We start from the raw sequence: 23,953 nt of genomic DNA on the forward strand, positions 1-23,953 counted from the left end.
CTTGCAAAATCCGCCTGGCCACACCCAGTTGGCGAAGTGCAGGTGAGCTGCGCCTCCGCCTCGCCCAGTCTGCGAAACTAGAGGCCAAAAAGTTTATTTTAAAAATCTTGGAACATCTGTTAAAAGATTGGTTCACATTTGGTGCCAGTAACAACAACTCCTCTAACCCAATGGCTCCCTGCTGGTGGATTGCCTTCCAAAAATGGGTCGTGGGTCCATCCTGAATGGATTACAAGTGACTCACAAACACATTTGTAAGAAAAACACTTTTTTTAAAGTACAGTGAATTTCTGGCATACGACTTTAATCTTGAAATGTTTCATTTTTTCATGTTTTCTGCTGTAGAGTTAGAGACTAAAGGACAGCTACTTGACAGACACAGCAAACTAGCGACAACATGGCCAAAGACAAGTATGACGCTGAATGCAAAACTTTGAAGAAGAGTACACTTGCAAGATAAATGTGACACTTTCTAATGTCACAATGGAGGGACAACTACGCAGGTTGATTTTAGCACTGCTCATCGTGGACTATATTGCTGTCACTGTTCATTTTAGTCAAACCATACAGTTTGAAAACGAGGCAAACGCAGCTCCAACTAGAAAACAATGTTTTGATGCATTGGATGTGCTGAATGTGCATATTAAGGCAGTACAGGAGGAGGTGCACATTAATAATCCTCCAGGACTGTAACATGCTCATGTTTAACCCAAACAATGTGTCATGTGACTGCAGTTGCTTCACATCCAGGTCGGAACACCTTCTCACCACAAACCAACCGCACCACAGTTTGTTTGTAACCGGAGTGAGATCACCTCTTCAAGAAGGTCTCGGCCCGGTTGTTTTGGTGTGACTGCTGTGTTCACACCTGCCCAAACAAACCGCACTTAGGGAGTAAGCAAACTGGAGTTTGATTGAACTGATCCAAACAGGGCAGGTGTAAAAAGACACTTAAACTATGTGGACCTTGAACTAATGACTGAAGAGAAATCTGGACCCCGTGGCTGGACCAGTTGGGAACCACTAGTCTTAATATTCCTCCTGCTCACCCTTCACAGAATCCTCATTTTATTAATACCCCTCTCTTTTATTAATTCTGCTCAACAGGGAAACAAAGAGGGAGTTTTACACAAAAAACACAGTAACTTTGGAAGATTAAGACTAACTCAGACTGTTGAAGCCTCATTTAAGCTTCAGATAAACTTCTGAATACATTTTTGCACAAAACAATAACTCTTGTCCCCATCACTTACTCTGAAAGTGTGGTACAAACAGGAGGAATGATTGCAGGAAGAAAAGACTGTTTCACTGTTGATATGTTTATTGTTTTGTTTTGTTTTGAAAATACTTGATCTGACCTTTCATTTGAGTTCAAGTGAGGATGTGAATCTTACCTCGACTTCAATGATGTTATACTGAAAGAGGAAAACAAATGAGATTTGTTAATAAGTGAGTTGTGCTGTTTTCCACTCATCAGTGCTAATAGTTCCTCACAGTGTCACAGAATAACACTGATGTGTTATTACAGCATTTCACTCACAATCCACTCAATAAAAAGTTGCAAACTCTCTTTTGACTAACAATCCAGTGTGTTGCAGTAGTACAGTCTAGTTACATGGTGACCTCAAGACTGCTGTGGTCCTGATTTTATACTTTTAGCAGTCATACCTCCTTTTAACAGGCACAATCTCATCAGACTGGAGGCCATTCAATGCACAGCTGACTAAAAACACTGCTGATATTTATCACTAAAAACACAGGGTAAAACACATGGCTTCTTGTGGAGAGAGAATTTCAGAGAATTTCACCAACCCAATCACCAGACAAAATGTAAGCATCATAGTAGAGTTGTACCAATACCAATACCAGTATCGGAAATGCCTCCGATACTGCCTAAAATGTGCCATCGGGCATCGGCGACTACAGCCTATGACCAATCTGATACCAGATAATGCCTCAAGTCTTCACGCATACGTGCGCTATCGTTTGAACATCGCCATTGCTCGTTGCTCCGCTCGCTTCTTTCTCTCTGTCATTGGGTTATTCTTGTCCTATGTCCTATTATTATTACCTATTATTTATTACTTTTACTATTAGTTGATTCACTGTGTCTGTTCATGTGACAGCCGAAATGTTGTTGTAGTCACCTAAAAAGCGTCAGCAGATGGCAGGAGCTACATTTGAAGTACCGTACGTAAGTAAGTGTTGAAGTACTGTACATCAGGAAGTGTTGAGTTTGAAATGACAGCGCCATGCATTAACTTTATCAAGGCAACGGGAGCGGATAAAAAGTAAAAACATAAAGATACAGAGGAAATGATAAATAACGGCCTGTTTATAAAGTAGTCTGTTTCAAATGAAGCTGGTAGCCTCTGCAGTTGTGGTGAGTAAAAGCCCTGCTACTATTTTTAAATGTTTATTTACTTAAAGTCATCTGGTTAAAATTCTTGTATTTTTCAATATATACTGAAAAAAGAAAAATTGCAATGTCAGTTTTTTCCAATATCGTGCAGCCCTACGTTCTACTAAAGCCTTTAAAATGTCTTTTTTACCAAATTGTGTGGCTGCACTTTAACCTGTGTCTTGATCTGTGTCAACACTGGATAATAATAATAATAATAATAATAATAAAGTTTTATGGCATTATTCTACTATTATGTATTTATTTGTTAATACTTTACACGGAGTTTTAGGAGTTGAGACATACAACAATTCATATCCCATCCATTTTTATTTTACGAGCTGGTATCGAATTGGTACTCGGTATCGGCAGATACCTAAGGTTCAGGGATCAGAATCGGTGTCCGGAAGGAAAAAATGGTATCGGTACATCTCTACATCATAGGTAATGATTTAAGCATGTAGGAAATTAAGTTACATTTAAATTTAATATTTAGGGGGACAGAGGAATGGTGCATTGACCAGGAATTCAAACAAAGCAGGCAGGTCAGAGGCAGGCAGAGTCAGCAACAGAAATAATTCAACAGGAAAGTGCTGGATCTACAAAAATATTTGACGTCCTTCAACTCGGCACAGACAAGTTTACCTGAAGGTAAAGGTTGGACTATTGACCTTAAAGCCTCAACAGGAGCTCTAGCACAAAGTTATTTATAAAGACTGATTAAACACATAGCCCAGGGTAAAGAGCAAAACCACCTTGATTTCACTTTATTATGTAACTTCTGTTCAATTCCACTCCCCCAGCTAGTGTGTACATTGTGACTGACTGCGTCACTACAGTGTGTTTTTTATGAGGTATGAAGTAAATGGAGGGTCAAATACTCACCAGCTGATTAACAGGTCTCAACTTAGTGTCGAGTGTAACGACTCTGAAATGCACTAAAAGAAATGCAGAAAGATTACATGAAGATTTCTCATTTCACATGCCAACAGATAAGTGAAACCACAAATTGTATATACAGATAGTCGTCCCCTGGTGGCCCGCCCCCTCCATGTTAGCAGGTGAGCCTAAAGATGGTTTCTGTCATTTTAGGTAGTTCTTACCATGCTGTTGTAAATTCAATGTTCATATATAAATTTGGTGATGTGACGTCATAATAATGTGTCAGTTGAAGTGCTCCCAACTGAGTCAGACCAATAAATAAAACGTCACAGCCTTTTATGCCACGGGGGACAACAAACAAAGCATTCACCACCATTGAAGCAAAGTGTTGCTGTGTGGCTCTCTGCATGTTAAATAACCCTTAAAACCCTTATTTTTCAACCTATATTCCCATGGGAAATGGGAATGTATACTGTGTGACTTAGGTGAATCTGAACTAACCCTCAACACCTTGTTTCCACTTATGTGACTGGTGTCCCAAATCTGTAAATAAACGGATGATGCCTCCAATGTGCAATGCAAGGAAGTGCATTTCCTTACAGATGGATAGAAACCTGATAGAGGTTACCTGTAGCCATGGGGGAAGAGGCTAATTTTTTTAGTTTTTCACCTTCCTGTAGTTTGGAATATGCGCTTGGAACATTATCGGGACAAAAACATGACCAATATTGCATGGCAACAAATAAGTAAAGATGTTGGTCTGACAGGTACGTAGCATGTTTTATGAAAAATGTAATATTTAATATTTAAAGACATATGAACGGCTGAACGAGTCACAATGACAATCTGACTGTATATAATGTATAACCATATTTTAGCAGAATAACATTACTCAGATTTGTTAAAATGAGATAAACAAGTTGTTTTTAATCAGAAAAACTTACATGACAATCAACACAGGCAACTAAATTGAAGGAAAAAGCCTGTTAGCTAAGCTAGCACACTGTCATACAGACTTTCAGTGAGGAGTTTCACAGCCATCAGATATCAAGAGGATTGCCATAGGAATAAATGGACTTCCGGCTGACTCGTCTCCATACACATACCTAAATTTAAATGAAGTGTACATGCCAAAGTCGCACAATAACACAAAAAAAGTACTAACAGCTCTTGTGTTCAGCAGTGTTAAATCACTGTTTTTCTGAATGGAGTCTGGCTTTGAAGAGAGCAAAATAACAGCTTAATTTTCTTGTTGGAAATCAAAGCAAGGTACAGCGGTGAAAAAACTCTCAATATAGCGTGAACTTAAATTGATAGTTATTTTTAGCAGGGACAATTTTAGGGGGCTTAAATATGTTTTGTCAATAATCCCGTCACAGCAGATTACTTCCATGTCAGACGCCATCCTGCTTCTCCAAACTGGGGGCGTGTGGACTGACATCTACTTTATGCAATAGACTGTCCATGGATAAGAACCCCATACAACCCCACTTCAAAAGATTTTAACTATTCCTTTAAGTCTTGTTTCACTATTGAAATTACATACTTGATTCCAAATAAAAGTAAATCATGGGTCTGAAACTCAAGGGGACAGACAAGTTATGTATGGACTCATTTACTCTGTGTTCATCGTTGTCCTACATTCTATCAACTTTGGGACAACTCTTTATCAGAAACATTTCTGACTGTTACCTGTTTGTCCAGGGAGGTAGAGCGGTTTGTCTGTTTGGACGAATGTCATTGGTTGATAGACTTTGATCATGACTTTCATGATTCGTATTGAGTAAAAAGTGTCGCCTCGTACCTCCACCACACACTTCTGTATCGTTTGTCTCTGCACTACAGGAACCTGTGAAAGAAAGATATTTCAAACCCAAAGTCTATTCTGTAATAACATTTTAGATGTTCAGAGTGTTACTGAAGAATAAACAAATGCCAATCTGGAGAGCTGACCTGAAACTGAACACAGGTATGAAACTCTGTGTCAGATGTCTTCTCGAAGAGCGTTGTATTCGTCTCATAGGACATCAGAGTGACGGTCATGACCAGTGTTTCGTTGGGCTGCAGGAGACTCGCACAGAGCTTAGTCTCAGCTCCAGCTTCGAGAACTGCAGGAATGGCCACCATATACTGCCTGCAGCCAGAGGAACATACACACAGGTGGTACAAAAACTACTACTTGACTATTTCCTTGCTATCCGCACTCATTCTTGCTACTCATTCCACGCTGTGTTATGTTTAGTGTTGCCAGATCTTGGGAGAGAAACAAGCAACCAGGACCAGCAACCAAAATTACTTTATAAATACATTATATTTACTGGCCTTGAACTCTACCAAACCAACTAGCTGACCAAAAATGTGGAAAGAATAAATTAATGAATGAAAATGAAAGTAAAGAAGTTGCATATAATGATCTTTATTGAATTCTTTCCATATTTCGACCACTTGTTAGCGAAATAGTTAAAGAACCTTCATTAATCGCACAATTTAAATGTGAAAAGTCTCATTGACTGACCGACATCTGTGGGTATGCGGAGAAGGAGAGGGGCGGAGTTAGCGGAGCTGTGTAAACATCCTGCAGTCCGACATACTATCATGCATTTAAATAACTTATTCGATGGATATATACAGAGAGAAAGGCGACGTTTAGAGAGCAAGCCCAAATAAGCAACTCCACTTTAGAAACAAGCCCAAAAAAAAAAAAAAAAACGCAACCCGCGACTACCAATATTTGTAAGTCACTTAAAAAAAAAAAAAACCAAGCCCAAACTCACAGCGTATAAGCGCAACCAAACCTGGCGTTGTTAGCTGTTTGAGTGACACCGTTGCTAGGTTACCAGGGAGCAAATGAGTGTGTTCACGCAACCAACCTTGCACAGCCCGACTCCGAGGGTAACTTGCTCGGCTTCCCTTGTGTTTTTGTCCCAACAGAATACAGTAACATTATCGAACGTTATATCGAATTTTTTTTCTATTGACGGCGCATAAGTGTTTATCGCAAGACGATATGTTATCGGTTTATTGCCCACCACTAACGTTTAGCTAACACACACACATAGATAGGTTTAGGAAAAAAGAACAGGATTTGGCTTTGCTATCTTACAGGAAGCAAACACTGGCCTCCCAGGTGAAAGACAGTTGGTGGTTGCAGGACCCACTCACCACCCCTCCCACCCGCCATCGTCAAGACTTTCGCCGCCCCCCATAATTTTTGTTGTCGTCCCAATGCATTTAACCTTGACGTCGTTAGACGCCCTTAAACAGCAACAGTGACCGGCAGTGTATCATGTTGATGTGAAAGGCCAGCTTTTTTCGTTGGTGTCAGACACCTGAAGTCACTGACCGAGCTCCAGTATTCCACAACTTCGGAGTGAGACCAAGTTGATTGGAGCCAGACTTTGGTGTCAATAGATTTTTGAAGTCAATGGGGCGGGCACAGCAAATCACACTATAACCCATCATATCTTTGTTGTTTCAACTTTGACTGAAAAATTCTTCCACAAATTTAAAAAACACACATAACCTGATACTGACAGACATTTTTGATTTAAATGTGTCCATTCCTTGTTATTGGTCTCTAAACTGTTGCTTTGAAAAGTCAAAATCGTTCAGTATAGGCTCAGTAAAGGTCACTGACGGCCCATTTTTCTGTTTTATTCTATTCTTTTTTTTTTTTTTTTTGGTTGGGAGTTGTTGTTTGTTTTTTTGCCTGTTGACAGCTAAAGGGTTTTTAAAAATGGTGATTATCAGTGCTGCATTGGCTGTGTTCAACCAATCAACATACACCAGTGTTAATTTTGACAGCTATTTTAAATTTAGTCTTAATCTTGAGGTGAACATGCTTATTAGCTTTAGTCACATTTTAGTCATTTTTATCCTTCATAGTTTTAGTTTAGTTTTAGTTGAAACAAATTCAAAACATTATACTCTGTGAATATTAATGACATTGTAGTCATTACTTTTAGCCATTACATTTTTGTTTGGTTTTTTTTAATCTTAAAACTAATCCAGTCAGGCTGATTCATGTATCAGAAATCAGAATAAAGGTGACAGGTTGTATAAGTAATTAATTTAGACATTTTTTTCTACACCTACAAATAATTTCTGCACACTTATAAACTGTAATTTCTCCAGCGGTGTTTGGCAGGTTTAAGGGCTGATTTACGAGTTTACATCGTCATTTGAAAAGCACAACATCTCTCTATTAATGGTCTAAAAAAAACTCTGACACCGCAAATAACTAATCTGAGACAACTAGAATGTGTACCCAGGTTCATTGTTAAATCTGATTTATCCACCTGACTGTTAAGGGGCAGAAAAATAACTTGATCAAAGCCTGACTTCTGTCTTCACCTGCAACATGTTAGTCTGGAGGTTTAAACTCGTGTCCTCTCACAGAGTTGGTGATTTAACTTAAACTAAACTTTTATCTCTGTCAAAGAAAACTGATCTGAGTTCAGACTGTTTACTTACAGCACAGCGACACACACAGATAACTGAGCCTCCTACCTGCCTGTCACACAGCAGTCAATCCATGAACCTTCCTGAGACAGTCCGGACTGAGTGGAGTCCTGCTGGGTGTTAGCTGTGAAGTCCGGCGGTTGGCGGTTGCTTCCTCCGCTGCCGTTGAGCGGCTGAAGTGTAAAGCTAACTGCTAACAACAACCGCCATAACTAAGTTACCAAACTTCACAAATCCATTCAGCAGCTCCACCGTCGAGTCAGACACATGGCTGATTATTTACCACAGATTATTTACCGCTGAATTACACCTCATTATTCGCACTAGCGAGCGATGCTGCTCCGGTGTGAGTATTTTAGCTGGCTAGCGAAACTTCCTGGCACCGACTATTCACTGGAGTTTACCAGCCTATTGCCCGTACGTCATTTCCAACGGCCGTACTCGACTTTCAGTGTCCGCTAACATTTTTGTCACGGCTCGCCGAAAAAAATTAATATAAGTAAAGTATGTATTTTCGAAAAATATTCATCAGTCTTCATCAACGAATTTATCACTTACTTCACTTATGGTTCCTCTTGTGTTGGGAAACTACGTACTCCGAAATAAGCTAAAAACGTCCCTCAAAATGGCGTCCTAACAATTACAACCGTTACTCGTTCTTACGGTGCATAACGGACACTATATTTAAAATGCAATGTAGTTCCTCCGGTCTAAAATTAAGCGCTATTACACAAGTAGTCCCGACCAAGCAATCTGATTGGTCAACAAGGTTTCTCACTACAAATATTACTCCGCCATTTCCATGGCAACGATGTATCTACCAGAGCAAATACAAACAAAGACAAACAAACAAACAAATACAAAGACTACAAATCTGCTACAAAATGGATGATTCTGTTTGTTTGGATCAATATGGCGGCGTTTGATGAACGGTTGGAAGAAGTTGAGGCTGCTGTTGCTTTGGGACATACTGGACACACACATGCGCTATATGTGTTTATATACATGGGCTAAAATCTATAGAAAAACATTTATAAAACATTATAAAACATTTATATCCATAAAAAAAACTTCATAATGTTAAATTAATGCGATAACCAACAAATCATACAGAAACAGTCACAATCACCATCAGTTACCAACGGGACCAAGGTGAATCCATAAATTAATGTTGAACTATGTTCCTGTTTTGTGGAATAATCAAATAATTTAAACTTTTAAACATTTTGAAGTGAATTAGTATTGTTGGCTTGAAAAAGGTAGGCCGTTGATATGTCAAATTCATAGACTGTATAAATAAGGGTCAAATTCATATTTCAACATTAAGAATCTAAAAATACATTTTTTTTTAAAACATTAAATGGCATGTTTGTTAATGGTTAGTATCCAGAAAAGGACATTTTACAAGTGGGAAAATATTACATTTTTAAAATTCATTTTATGTAGTACTACTCAAATGATGTGCACATTGTACATGACTCCCACATCTGAATAAAATCATAATAAATAAAATAATATAAATATAGAATTTAATGTCTGAGGTGGGAAAAAAAAAATTCTGGACATTTAATGTCTTTCATATTGTGGATTTCTAGAAAAAATAAATAAACTGACCCAACTTTTATAGTAACATTTATAAGATAATAAATAAAACACTTAAAGAACTTGAACTTAACCAGTGCGTTGGCAGAAATTCTCTGACATACTTAAAAAGGTTAAGTGATCCATCAGACTAAATGAGCTAGTTGGAGTGTGATGCAGTGGAAAAGTTGCTTTTGATGGATTGAATGCCTTCAAATATGGATTAAAGCAGAATATTTAATTAGAAAAAAACAGCTTGCGGATTTTGGAAATGATTACATCTATTTTTTGTCAGTTCATTTTGACTTTTTGGCTTTACAATGCTCTTGAGTGATTGGAAACGTCTCGCATCCTCTGGTATCTTCCATTAGCTGTGCTGGTGATACGGCGCTACTAGCTTAAAAATACATGTGAAGTTTGTGGATGTAGGAGCTAAATGTGTTAATGGAAAAATTATTTTTATCAGCAGATATCTTAGTCGTAATAAGACTGAACTAGCAAAGCAGGTTTGTGTTTATATATGGGGTATTTATTTAGTTTGGGAAACCCGACAATCTCAACACGGACTATATAACGGGTCTGTTGCTGGATGGAGCAGTGAGTGACAACAACCCCGCCCACATTGAAGAGGATTGTCTGTGGTGGAAACACTAAACAGACCGAGGGTCTAGGTAACATGTCTGAAGGGGTACTGTTGGTTCCAAAGGTACTGTACTGAAAGCGTTTGGTGGAAACGGGACTTTAGTCTTCAGTCTGGACCAAGCAGCAACCTCTGGGGCTTAAAAATGAAGCCAACACGTAAGGGCCAAAAACTGCAGTTCCTCTAATGGCCACTTGAGGCTGGTTCCAGAAGCCAGTCAATCCTCACAGACCTCTATTTTAAAATGCCCAACTTTACAACATTAATAAACATGTTTACAGCCTGGTACAAAAAACAGTTTTGGTCTCTATAGTTAATTTCCACCCTCCATGACAACTGTCCTTTTACATTTTAATAAGTCATGTGTAATTAAGGATGGGCCGCTTTGAGTCATACTGTAATCTATCATGCCAGTTTATCACTGGTACGTACACTGTCTACTGACTGGAAACGACACCCAAATGCACCACTGGCTTTATGTCTGTGTGGTTTATTTAGGATGGAGGTTCAAGTTCAGCCTATAGCTTTCAGGTCCTGTGATGGACCCACCCCTATGGCCCGTTTCCTTAATAGGACCAGCTCCTGAACTGGGACACGCCTTTGGATAAATCGCTGGATCCCACACAGAATAATCCCCCATTCCAAAAGAATACATAGCAAAACAACATGATCCGATATTCAAGTGAATTTGGCACTGTGCGTCGCTCCCATCAACAGGTTTTAACAAAGTGTCACCTAAAACAACATGCTGATGTCAGTATTTCAGACGGTGCAGGTAAACTTACGGTTCTGCCAACACTTGTCCCACACAAATCCAGCTCAGGCAGACAAACAGTGCCCATGTCCTGGGAATCCCAGAAAGATCCATGACTGACGGAGGTGAACCTCAGAACCTTGTTGAACAGGCTCTGCTACACAAACCCTGTGTTTACCCACTATTTATACACACACACACACACACACACATACACACACTTTACCCAATACTTGATGTTCTCTGTCAATCATTTATAGACTTTGTATTTTTTTAACGCATACATTTTATTAAAGCAGAAATAAATCTAAAGGGCTGTCTTGCTTGTCAGACTCTCTTTTATGTTGTTTTTGAAATGTCCGTCTTGAAGTCTTCCTTTCTCAGGTTGCTTTAGAGTGTAGGAAGTTGTTGCCAACCCTGGAAGAGCAACTTTTTCTGCAGGATTATCTGGCATTACATCAGGCTTTCACCAAAGAGATGTGCACGCACATCTGAATTCAAGAACCAACCCATTCTCATTATGAAGTCGTCAAATACCACCACTTGGTCATGGACTTCTGCTTCAGACACTTAAGAAAAAAAGGCTTTTGTGGTGGTATGTTACCCTGTTAGCAACCCCAGTTAATAACGCCACTGGGTGGTGAAAGTCTGAAACACCACCTGACAACAACGTAATTTAAGTCCTTGGAAAGGGCAGGTGGACAGGGTGGTGGATGGGTCCAGCTACACCAGACTTTTGCCCAGGAGGCCGCTGTTTGCTTCTTGTGTGAATGTAGAGTCAAATCATGATGTTCATTTTAAACCTAACCACGTGTTTGTTGCACAATGAAATAAATATGCTGTATTTTACCGACGTTGTAAATCTTTTTGTTTAGTGGCCATTTCGACATACCAAAGTTCCTAAGCATCTCGGTTTGACTCGTGATTGCTATTCCTTTCCTGAAAATTTACAGAACTATTGATGTCCTGTTTATATATTCCCACCATATCAGCTGTTATTACACACAAGTACAAGTGTATTTTGAAAAGACATAATGCATTTAACAGGCGTAAACTGACACAGTGTCCCAGAGCATCAACAACATTCAGGATACCTAGTGAGTCATATGTAGACGTGAAAGTCCACTGACCAAGCGGGGCTATGTGACGAGTTGGGAGTGAGAATGTGTTGGTAGAACAGCCAATAGGAACGCCCTCTCCCTGTAATGACCTGTGATTGGCCAGAATCTCCAGTCACAGTATTTATTTCCACTAGCCTGAAAACAGAGCCAACATCAGCTTCAAACCAGCGTGGATTGCATTAAAGGTTCAAAGTTTATTATTCTGATCACAGACATGGTTTGTAGGTACTCTGTAAGTCAATCATTGACAGGCGTCATCATTTTCAGTTTATAAGGCTGGCTGTAGTTTCACCAGTTCTACCAGTTAATATTATAACTCTGAATATTAATCGTATTCATGCAAAGTTGGCTGAACACACCTTTTCCAAACAAACGTCTAATGTCTGATCTACAGATCCACTGTAGCTGGCATACAACATGGCAGAGAATGAATCACACCTACGGACAATTTAGAGTCCCCAATTAACCTGCATGTCTTTGGACTGTGGGAGGAAGCTGGAGCACCTGGAGGAAACCCACGCTGACACGGGGAGAGCATGCAAACTCCACATAGAAGGGCTCCCCCACTCTGGGGTTCAAAACACCCCACCCTGGATTTGAACCAGGAACTCTCTTACTGTGAGGTGACAATGCTAATCACTGCACCACCACACTGCTCAAACTACATTTCAAACCTTACATGTCTCGTTTGGACTAGGAATGCCTCGGGGTCCCCCAGGAGGAGCTGGAAAGCGTAGCTGGGTAGAGGGGCGCCTGAGGTACTTTGTTTGGCCTGCCGGCCCCGCGACCTGGCCCTGGATAAGCGGATGAAAATGGATGGATGGATTTCTAAATGTAAAAACATAAACAAAGTATTTATTACCACTCCAAGTTATTTGAGTTATGTACATTATTAGGTTTTTGAGTTATGCTCATTTTTAAGAGCAGAGTGTAAAGGCGTTATGATGAATTCATCATTCATTCTTCATGTCACCGCACATTTTCACAGGTTTTGTGCCACAGGTAATGTAGAGCAGTGACATCATCGTGAGTGTGCAATGTGATGACACAGAATACAGATGCTTTTGCTCTCTGCTGCAAAAAGAATGAATGTTCTAGCTTGTATGGCTTTTATTTTAGATCGATATATACGGGATTATGCAAACAACAGGAGGCCATTATGGGGAAATCAGGTGTAATTACAGAAAAATACCACGTTTCTGCTGTTAAAAGAATGAAAGTTTAGCTATTATGGTTCTTGTTTTAGCTCTATTTAAACAGAGCCATGCAAACACAATCTCCTGAGATGTCTATTTTTAAAGGGTTAACATTAACTAACTTTGTTATTGTGAGGAAAAAGCACCTAAATAGTCAAATATGGAGGTTCATTTTTGAGAAGAACCAAAGTGTAGCTAGCTATCTATTTTTTACATCAGTTTGCTCCTTCCTACTTTTCTAACCATCTAACCATAACCCTTTGGCTCCCACTCAGACCCCCAGACGGCACTGTTACTCCCACTCATAGTCTCAAGTATGTGCATCAGGGACTGAAACATCTAATCCCAAACTGATCTGAACCTATAAAGATAAATATGTCACAGGCTGTCCAGCTGAATAGTATGCTCGTGAATGCCATTCATCATTTAATCAGGAAAATGGAGGTAGCAGCAGCATGTCATGTTTTTCTTTTAACATTTATTCAGAAAATACGTGATGTTTGTTATATGTAGTCTCACATTTATATTAATAAAATTATATGTAAAAAAATACATTTAAAACCAGAGAAAATGTGAAATAAAACAGGCAAGAAAAACAACCAAATACATATTAAATAAAGTAAAGGTTTGGGATCTTGAGTTTTGTTATATGGCATTAATAAAGAAACACGGGCAGCATTATAACTTGAGAAATATTCATCCATCCACTGGTGTGTGACGATCAAAATATCACCAGATATCTCCACGCTGTTTTGTTGTTGTTGTGTCTGTTGTGTTACAAGGCACCGTCTCTGGCCATTCCTCCTCAGCCAGACGTTGTTTAATACATTTCCAGAGCAGCTTTTTCCTCACAGTCTGGCATCACTTTCCACTTTTCAAGGTGTGGCTGTTTTCTAATTTGTCTCTGGGGAGGCAGATCCAGGAAATGAAAACATAATCTAACCATATCCATTAGTCCTAATGCACTAATGACTAGAACACACTTAATTTCCAGTTACAGGGTTGTAAAAAAAGAAAGAAAAACATGCTGGGTGCATGAGTCGAGGACAGAGTGATGATTGTTATGTAGATACTGTGAATTAAGACACAGTTTTAAAAGAATCAGTCGAGACAAGATTAAGTGAGTAGGTAGATTGGCAGAGGGAGTAAATTGTTACGCTCCATCAAAGCAGATCCCAAAGATTATACTGTGAAGAGTCATAGTTAACCCAGGAGCTTGCTGTTGGAGCTGCAGCAGAATAGAGAGTCATATGGGAGATAAAAACTTAAAAGACGTCATCACAGACACTGTTTGCACTTGGTTTAACCCTTTGAACTCTGCCATAGAAACAGTCCGCCAGTGTTTGTATTTATGCTTATTGTGATGTCATTTCTTGGAGTATTTTCAAATTATTCATATCCCAAAAATCTGTACCACCTAAGCTAAAAGGTTATGTAAGTTAATAGTCCATATTCATTGATAAAAGTATTGAGATTATGTCATAAATTACAAAAAAAAATACAAAAACCTGATGTTTTTTTCATTGAATTTAAAAAAATAAACACACAAAACATATTGATCCAAAAGATTCCTGAATGTAAAAACATCATTAAAATATTTCTTAACACTCCATAAGTTTTTTTTTTGAACTACGTGCAATTTTTAGGTTTTGAGATTTTCTCAGTTTTATGAGCAGAGTGCAAACCTGTTTCATCTGCAGTAGAAATATTTCCTCAGCACCTACTCTGGTATTCTTTGGTGTTTTATATCCCTAAAATCTGTATAACTAAAAGCTAAAGGTTGTATGAGTCAATAAGCTGTAATAATTGATTAAAGTATAAAAATTGTGTCATAAATACAAAAAATACAACAGACAACAACGTAATTTTTTGCACTTGCTGCAAAAGACAGAAGTCTTAGCTTTCTGCTGCAAAAAAAATATAATGCTGTAGCTATTACAGTTTTCATTTTAGATTGATTTTAATCAGGATGATGTAAACAACGATCTCCTGCGGCCATGACGAGACAATACCATTGCTTTACCACGCATTTTCCTCTTCTTTTGGACTGCTTGTAGTGTAACATAATGAGGTCATCTTGACAGGAAATATGTCATGAACGCAGGATGTGGTGGTTGTTTTGATGACAGCTAAATATAACTTTATAATTTGCCTGTTTTACAAATTGGACAAAGTTTTATGTGACCGTCCTTCGTTTTGACCCATAGAAGGAAATGTGTTGGATTCTGCTGACAGCGATACCTGAGGTCTTTTGACCTCTGTTGTTATCTACTGTTTCCACAGCCTCAGTGATGAACAGAAACAGCTGATGATATATATATGTCTATTTATTGTGTAAATGTGAGATTTGGGGGTGAAACACACAGATCTGAGTTACTTTGTAATCACAAATCATGAGATATTGTTGAGTGAGCGTTTAGCTTTGTACCATCTCCTGTCCCCTCTTGGACTTCTGACTCTGCACCTACAAACCCAGTCGCACGGATCCAACCAGGGGTTCAGACTGGTGGGGACCTCCATGATCCTCCAGCTCATCATTTTCATAAGTCAGCGGCTCCAGGTTCAGTGGAGCGTTGTCCTCCACCTGGCTGTAAAAAGGATGAGGGCACCGGTCTTTTCAGGATGTTGTTCTGGTTGTAAAGGCCTCCTCTAAAGGCGTCAGTATGCTTCAGCAGAAGAGCCTGTCAGATGGTCAAACACCATCTGAAACCCCCTCACACCAACATTTTTTGTAACTCTGGAACTGACAGTTGTAGAACAGAACCACATCCAATTTACACAGTGATTTTGTTCAGCTGTGGAGAAGTGAGACAGTCAGCATGATTAAAACTTCTCTTCCAGGCTCTCTTTTTTCATTCTTCACACATCTGTCCGTCACTTTTCACGTGTACGAGTGCAACACCGTGTATGTCTTTAAGGAGAGACTGTATGGTAGTGAGCTGCTTTGCTCCCATTTGAACGAAAAGGTGTCTGTGATGGCTGGTATCGCCTTTGCATGTGGCTGTTCGAAAAGCTGTTGTGGGAGCAGGTACAAAGAGTAACCCTTTACTACCTGAGAACGCCACCCCCTGCTAGGGGCAGGAGGAACCCTTGAACCCTCAGTACTACCTTCGTCAGTGTGTTGTGTAGCCAGCAGGTACAATTAGCAGGAGGCGTATATTGTGCAAAAACTACTTCAAAGTGTATTCAAAATAGTGTATAAAATAATCCCAGTTAAATACCAGAGGAATGTGGTACGTGAACTTGGCACATAAATAGATTGTACACAGAAAACAGGGTGTACTTTCCTCAGAGTGGGAAAGTCAGGTCAGAGGTCATATGCACCGCTCTACCAGGGAACTGTGGGGGAAAGTACAGAGAAAAAGAAGGCCAAACATCAACTGAGCATGCACTACAAAACAGAGACCGTCCACAGAGAGGAGGCAGTGTTCCAGCAAGGACCCAGCCTTGTATAGAATTGTGCTTTTGGTACAGAAGAGGAGTCTGCGTTAAGTGAAACCACCACCAGGACACATAGTAGGTGGAAAACACCTAAAGCTTAGCCTAACCTACCAGCTTCAATACATCTGATGATACGTCATGTTTGTAGTCGACCAATGAAGATGAGTTTACATATCACCTTGGGTTCATCCTTCACCTTCTCAAAATGATCCCACACTTTGGATTTCCTGCCCGACATGTTATTAACTAGCCTGTGGAATAACCGCAGGTACCAGCCCTGGAGATTAACCTGACTCCTGTCTGACTGCTGAGTGTGGACACTTCCTGTGTCTGTCCTTTCAAATTAAATTCCCACATGGTCCAGTCATATAGGTTTGGATTTATTTTGACAAGGTGCAGCTCCTGATAGAGTTTCACTTTTGTTTGTTTTTTCTGTTTGTTTTTTTGCGACCAATGAAATCTTGCCGACTAATGACCTTTCTGGTCGACTAACGTTTTGTCAGCTATTAGGGGGCAGCCCTAAAAATAAGAAACACAATTTGCATCAGCAGTCACCCCCAGATTTCAGATGGCAGTAACCTGCACTGTACGGTACAGCAGCACTTTAAGGCTATCTCCCACCCAACCCTCCCACCCGTCTCCACTCCGGCTGCTTGCCTCATCGTGCCCAGCCCAGCCCATTACTGTCATCCACTGTTGCAAGTCAGGGAAGAGAAAAGAACAAATCAACGGTAAGACACTGGAGTACATTTACATTTATAAAACATCTTTAAATACTGTATATTGATTTGTAACAGTGCATGAGACCTGTTGGAGCGGGGCAAGTGTTGTCTGATCTTTAAGTTGAAGGCTACTGACATGAAGCATGACATTAAGGTTCAAAACGGGTTACTGTTCCCATAGAGGCAAAATACTAATGCTTGCTTTGGTTTAATGGTTTTTACAAGCTTGTAAAGCTACTTTATGCACTGCTGCTGGACAGAGGAGGATCAATAATCATATTAAACCTGGCATGTGGATTGATGTGGATTTGCTCATGAACACTATTCCTTATATCCATGTATTCTACGGTCCAAAAGCCACAGTTGACAAAGAAGCCGCATATGTTTGTAACACTTGGATCTAATGGTTATAAAGTGTCGTTTGAAAGTGTAACATGTGTCTACTCATAGATTAATATCTTATTTCATTCCCTTCAGTGACTGTACTACATTTTGTTTTTGTCAAATGTCACAGTTGGATCAGAAAGATGTACATCTCTTTGTCTCTTCTCCTTCTCTTCATAGGTAAGATCACTTCAAGTTATAGAAAGCCCTTATCTTTCATTACAATTAAGTATTTAAATCATCTGTTTAGATGTATTATTATGCATGAGGTTTAATGGTTGCTATTAGCAGCCGTGGGGCATTTGAGTTTCTGGCTTTGACATTCGGGAAGACGCTAACAACATTTTAGTGGTCGCTGCTGCTCCTGTAACGAGCTCATCAATCAGCAGAACCAGCCCTAATCAGATTGGAGAGATTGGATTACATCACTGTTACACTGTCGAGCTGTTTTTGTTTTTGTGCTTGTGTTGTTTCGTTTTGCTGTTGTTGTGGCTGTTGTTGCTTTGTCATTGATTGAAACTGTGATTTGATTTGGCTAAACATGATGTCGTCCACCTCAGATATGAAGGAAAAGTTTATTCTCTGCGACGGATGTTTCATGATTTAAAAGGAGTGATTTAATATTTATGGAATGGCACTTATCTGTTTTGTTTCAGAGAGTTACATAAGATAATAATTGATAGCATATAAATAATAATAAATAATTTAATTTAATGCCTCTGTATTAAGTGTTGCTTTAAGCCAGTAGTTTAAAGGGGAATTCCACCAATTTTACATTGTAACACAGGAGCTCTATTAATTTGCCCCCTCAGTGCGGTTCGTTTGGGCAGGTGTGAACACAGCAATCACACTCAGGTGTGCACCAAAACAACCAGACTGAGACCTTCTTGAAGAGGTGGTCTCGGTCCGGTTACAAACAAACTCTGTGTGGTGAGAAGGTGTTGCGACCTGGATGTGAAGCAACTGCAGTCACATGACACATTGTTTGGGTTAAACATGAGCATGTTACAGTCCTGGAGGATTATTAATGTGCACCTCCTCCTGTACTGCCTTAATATGCACATTCAGCACATCCAATGCATCAAAACATTGTTTTCTAGTTGGAGCCGCGTTTGCCTCGTTTTCAAACTGTATGGTTTGACTAAAATGAACAATGACAGCAATATAGTCCACGATGAGCAGCGCTAAAATCAACCTGCGTAGTTGTCCCTCCATTGTGACATTAGAAAGTGTCACATTTATCTTGCAAGTGTACTCTTCTTCAACGTTTGCTTTACTTCCTGGATTTTTCCCACATGGAAATTCTGACCAATCAAGAGCAGCTTTCTCACACAAGGCATTTGATCTGGTCCTCTTGTAAATGCTGCCGTGAGAACACGAACCAACTCTAGGCAATTATACAACTTTGGAACAACATGAGTCCCTGATTCAGACCAAAGGAGATAACTCTAGGGATGAGAGCAGCCTAAGAGTAACCTGATGAGACCATCCTGATGATGTGAGCTCAACATCCTGTTTCACTCTGGATTCGGTGCCGGCCCAAACACTTTTCAGAAATTAAAATCCAATCAGGGCCAATCAGGGATCTGCACTGTGGGGACTGTCAGGGACTGTATTGTAGTTGATGACATAAAATGCAGGCCGCAGCTTGCAGAGCAGTAATGGTGGCTCCTGAGGCAACAAGCACTAACATTAACGTTAGTAAACACAGCAGTAAGGGAAGTTATTGCACAAATACAGTCAATAGCAAGAATTAAACAAGAACACCTGTGTGTACACCTGTGGAGTTTCTCGGAGAAAAAGACGTTTTCACCTAGTCTGGTAAGACCATCCTGGCGCAAGTTTAACATTTTGTTTCGCTCTCTGTATCAGTCGGAACTTGGTGCTGTTCCAAAACCCAGTTCAGACCAAAGACTTGTGACAAGACCAAACTGTTTTAGAACGTTGCAGAGAAAAGTTGCAGCAGTGTGAACTGGCCGGTCTGAGCTCAACTCAAGCCAGCTGATGGTGTCACCTGCAACTCAGCTGGTCAAATCGACAGCGGCTGGTTTTAAAACACGTCCCCTGTTTCAGCAGCCAATCAGCTTGTAGTGAAGTCCGCTGGTCAAGTCAAAATGGCCGCAGACGCGTGTATGCTTGCTGCAGCAGGTGCTCCGTCCCCGCCGAGCCCTCTGTTTCTGTCCTTACGGTGTGCCGGTGTTGGACTTTGGGTCTTTGCTCAAGACTTTGGGTCTTTGCTGCTCGCTGTATATGCTTATGCTCCGCCCACACACACATTACCATTGGCTGATTAATTGGCGCTGGTTATTTATATCAATGTGGCGTATTTCCTGGGTAAGTTGAACTGGCTTCGTAGTACAGGCCTATCTCAAAAATGATAAAATTACCACCATTCTTTAAACGTACCTGAAGTGCTAATACAGTATGACATGGTTTATATAAGCAACCTGCCATCTGATTGTAGGTTCAACGTCTGCTGGAAAAACCGGGGATTTCGGCGTTTTGACTGCTTGCACCATTAAGCAGGACCTCAGGTTCAGACATCCAGTCTTCTCATTAACAACACACACAGTTCTCACATTCATTGCCTTACGTAGTATACATCTGTTGTGTGTTTTGACGTTAAATAAAAAACTAACGACAACACTTTGATCTGTTGAAGGTTGGAGTGCTACTATGCAAACTGCTCAAGCTCTCCACCCTTCGAGTGTGAATTTAAGACATCAAATGGGTCTCAGCTGACCAGCAAATCCAAGAAGTGCAAGTATACTCTCGTGAACCATACTGTGGAGTACAAGCAGAACATTACGAGCTACAACTGCACGCTGACCCGAAAGGACAGGAGGGAAGAGAAGCAGATCACCATCAACTACAATATACGGACAGGACCAAGTGAGTATTACGTTCCATTTTTTAAATGCAGGTATTAAAAGTCCTGCTAAGCGTTCACGCCACAGACTGCTGTAAAGACGGACGACATGACGGCTCCCCCGAAGTGAAGCCAGAACATCTCTGACACCCCCGGGTGACTGGCTGCAGTACAGGTCATAACCCTGCGCCTTCCATGTTAACAGATGGGATGTGGCCCAAACTAAAACATTAACGTCAAATAAATTGTGTTGGTTGGTTTCCATCGTATTGGATAGTTCTTATCACGCTGCTGTTTATTCAAGTGTTTGTTTTTCTTAAAAGTTTGGTTTTAATTGGTTATTTGTTTGTTATATGCTATAAAACAGGAGTTTTAATGATTGATTGTGTTGTCTAGGGCTGCCCCCGACTAAGAATGTTCCTAGTCAAATAGTAGTCATCATTTAGGTCCATCAGTGGACTAGTCTCCTGCATGTTTCTGATATGAATGTAATGATTAAATGATATATTTTGGTGGTTTGAGTTGAAGGTGTGAGAAAGAATAGTATCAGTAACATTGTTAACACTGTGCTACATTACAGAGAAATACAAACCGTACTAATGAACCTTCATTAATATAGGCCTATATTTTATCTCCAAGTGCACGTCACACACTGAGCGAGCCGCCTGTTAATGACGCTGTGGGCTAATGGGCATGTAGCTACTTCCATGTTTCAGATGATACGTCATGTTTGTAGTCGACCAATGAAGATGAGTTTACATATCACCTTGGGTTCGTCCTTCACCTTCTCAAAATGATCCCACACTTTGGATTTCCTGCCCGACATGTTATTAACTAGCCTGTGGAATAACCGCAGGTACCAGCCCTGGAAATTAACCTGACTCCTGTCTGACTGCTGAGCGTGGACACTTCCTGTGTCTGTCCTTTCAAATTAAAGTCCCACATGGTCCAGTCATATAGGGTTTGTTTTATTTTGGTGCAGCTCCTGATAGAGTTTCACTTTTTTTTTTTTTTTTGCTTATTTGTTTTGTTTTTTTCTGCGACTAAGTGACCAATGAAATCTTTCCAACTAATGACCTTTCTGATCGACTAACATTTGGTCGACTGTTAGGGGGCAGCCCTAGATTTATCACCTCCTGCCCTACATCTGAATTTCGTGCATCATAATTGTCACATGATTACAAACAAGCTACATGCTGATGATGTTTCCTGAGATACACATTTTTTTGTATTATATATGTCTAATTATGCGTAAATGTATGTAAAGATTGCAGCCTAATCTCTTTGTCATTTTCCCTTCAGAACAGATCAAGCGCTGCCGTGACACCACAGGCTTACTGCTGCACCCTGCCCCGGCCTTACTGTGGCCTGTGGTGATCCTGTCCCTGTGGAGGGTCCTTGTTACAGACAGCCAGACAACATGACGGATGAGACGTGGAAGCTTTGACCGACATAAATGTATTCACTGTTAAATGTACTTACTGCACTGTTTTTAGAAGTTCATAAATGTGTGATTGTTTTTTAATTTTGCCCTCAAGCAATGTCAGCAGATCCTTCAGGTGTTATTTCTACATGGTATATGTGTCATCTCCAGAGGTTTCGCTCACAGTGTGCTCACAGCTCCCCAATCACACACAATATCAAATCAAGAGATCTTTGCTGCTGCTCTCCCACTTTAGGCTTTCCGTGTAGGCGCATGGCAGGGCAGGGATGTTTGCTCTCTCCGCCTTAGGCTCCTGCGTAGGCGTGAGGAGAGGCAGAGAGGCCCCAGAACAGAGTGCATGTTCCTCCACTGTACAATGAATAACAGTAGAAATAAAACAAGACGAAGGAATATCTATCTAGTTATGCAGTGTCCATTTTCTATTTTAAGTGTTTATTTGAATATATAAATATGTGTTTATTTGTACTTATTTAAGCATTTATTTAGGTAGGCCTCATTTGTTTTTGTTGTCCTCCATATCTGTGATCAAACACGCAGGATTCTTCTGCAAAACATTCAGAAAAGGCGTGTAGAACAGTTCTCCTCTCACTGCCATTAACCCGGGGCAGCAGTGTTGACGCGTCATCTTTATAAAGCCAGTTTCCCACCAAACCAGTTGCACTAGTATAGCTCAGTGGTTACTTCCAACAACAAGACTGTGTTCTCTGTCCCTCCGTGGGATCGAACCACGGGCGCTGTCCAGTGTTTTTTTTTTTCCCAGCTGATTTATGTCTCCTTTAAGAGGGTTAAATCACTGTTGCAGCCACACTGTAGAGCTGTTTCTCCACAGCAGCGTCCCATTAGGAGCTACAGAGCAGACAGCAGCAGCCTTGATAAGGTCTGTTTCCTGCTGTTACAGACGCACTGGTGTAGCTCAGTGGTTACTTCGCTCCACAAATCTATCAGATTACGAGGTTCTCTCCCTCCATGGGATCAAACCACGGGCGCTGTCCAGTGTTTTCTCTCCCTCTGCTCTGACCTGCTGGCTTTCATTCTGTTACAGACTCTCATAAACACCACAGGTGCACTGAATGAAACTGTCTCAGTTTGGCAAATAGAACAATAAAAACTTATTTCTACAAATCAGTGCAGCAGGTTTGTTCTGATAGAACATCAAAACCCAACGCTGATTTATTTAATGATGCTTTAATTCACTCATTCTTTTAATAGTTTCTGTTTTTACTTATGTTTTATTCATTTATTTAAAGATTTATGTTTATATTTTTCTATTAATTTGTGTATTTATTTATCCATTGATTTGACAGTTGTCATCCTCCATCTTCCATGCATTATACTTTGTATTGTCAGAACCCTTATTTGTCTACAACCTTGTCTATACCTAATGCACTCCTGTCTGTAATTTTTTCCTCCTCTTTTGTCTGCTGTTTTGCACTTCTGATTGTATTTCCCTGCACTTTTTTATGCCTGTAAAATGTCTTTGACAAATGAGTTTTTGAAAAGCGCTCTCTATAAATAAAATGTATTATTATTATTTATTTATTTTTTCTGCAAAACGTTAAATAAAGGCTGGTCTGTCCCTGTTATCCTGGGCAGAATCAAAACATGAGTCTTCACATGTCATCTTTATAAAACCAGTTTCCTGCTCCAGTTGATACACTGGTGTAGCTCAGTGGTTACTTTAAAACATAAATTTGTAATCTGATAGATTTGTGGAGCGAAGTAACCACTGAGCTACACCAGTGCGTCTGCAACAGCAGGAAACAGACCTTATCAAGGCTGCTGCTGTCTGCTCTGTAGCTCCTAATGGGACGCTGCTGTGGAGAAACAGCTCTACAGTGTGGCTGCAACAGTGATTTAACCCTCTTAAAGGAGATGCTACTATGAAGGTTAGTTGTTTTGGTGCAGGTTGGAATCTGATAGAGAAAAAACACTGGTCAGTGCCCGTGGTTTGATCCCAGAGAAGGATAATCTAATTACACTATTATACTATTATTATTTGATGCAGATGCAGAAAGACAAACTGAAATCATGGTGAGTAATTTCATATGTGCAGCTTA

The 23,953-nt window shown here is 40.1% G+C and overlaps 1 protein-coding gene across 1 annotated transcript in view; it reads right to left on the minus strand.

Moving 5' to 3' along the window:
* The window catches only part of LOC125889145 (alpha-2-macroglobulin-like), a 46,142-nt gene extending 35,272 nt beyond the window's left edge, over positions 1–10,870 (minus strand). Inside the window, exons 1-5 of the mRNA XM_049576883.1 lie at positions 10,751–10,870; positions 5,237–5,417; positions 4,976–5,132; positions 3,287–3,339; positions 1,395–1,415 (exon numbers count right to left, since the gene is read on the minus strand). Coding sequence (XP_049432840.1) covers positions 1,395–1,415; positions 3,287–3,339; positions 4,976–5,132; positions 5,237–5,417; positions 10,751–10,833 — 495 coding nt within the window. The 5' untranslated portion in view covers positions 10,834–10,870. The remainder of the gene's footprint in view (positions 1–1,394; positions 1,416–3,286; positions 3,340–4,975; positions 5,133–5,236; positions 5,418–10,750) is intronic.
* Between the last annotated feature and the right edge of the window lie 13,083 nt (positions 10,871–23,953).

The sequence above is a fragment of the Epinephelus fuscoguttatus genome, linkage group LG5, assembly GCF_011397635.1.
Source record: "Epinephelus fuscoguttatus linkage group LG5, E.fuscoguttatus.final_Chr_v1".
NCBI classification, from domain to species: Eukaryota; Metazoa; Chordata; class Actinopteri; order Perciformes; family Serranidae; genus Epinephelus; species Epinephelus fuscoguttatus.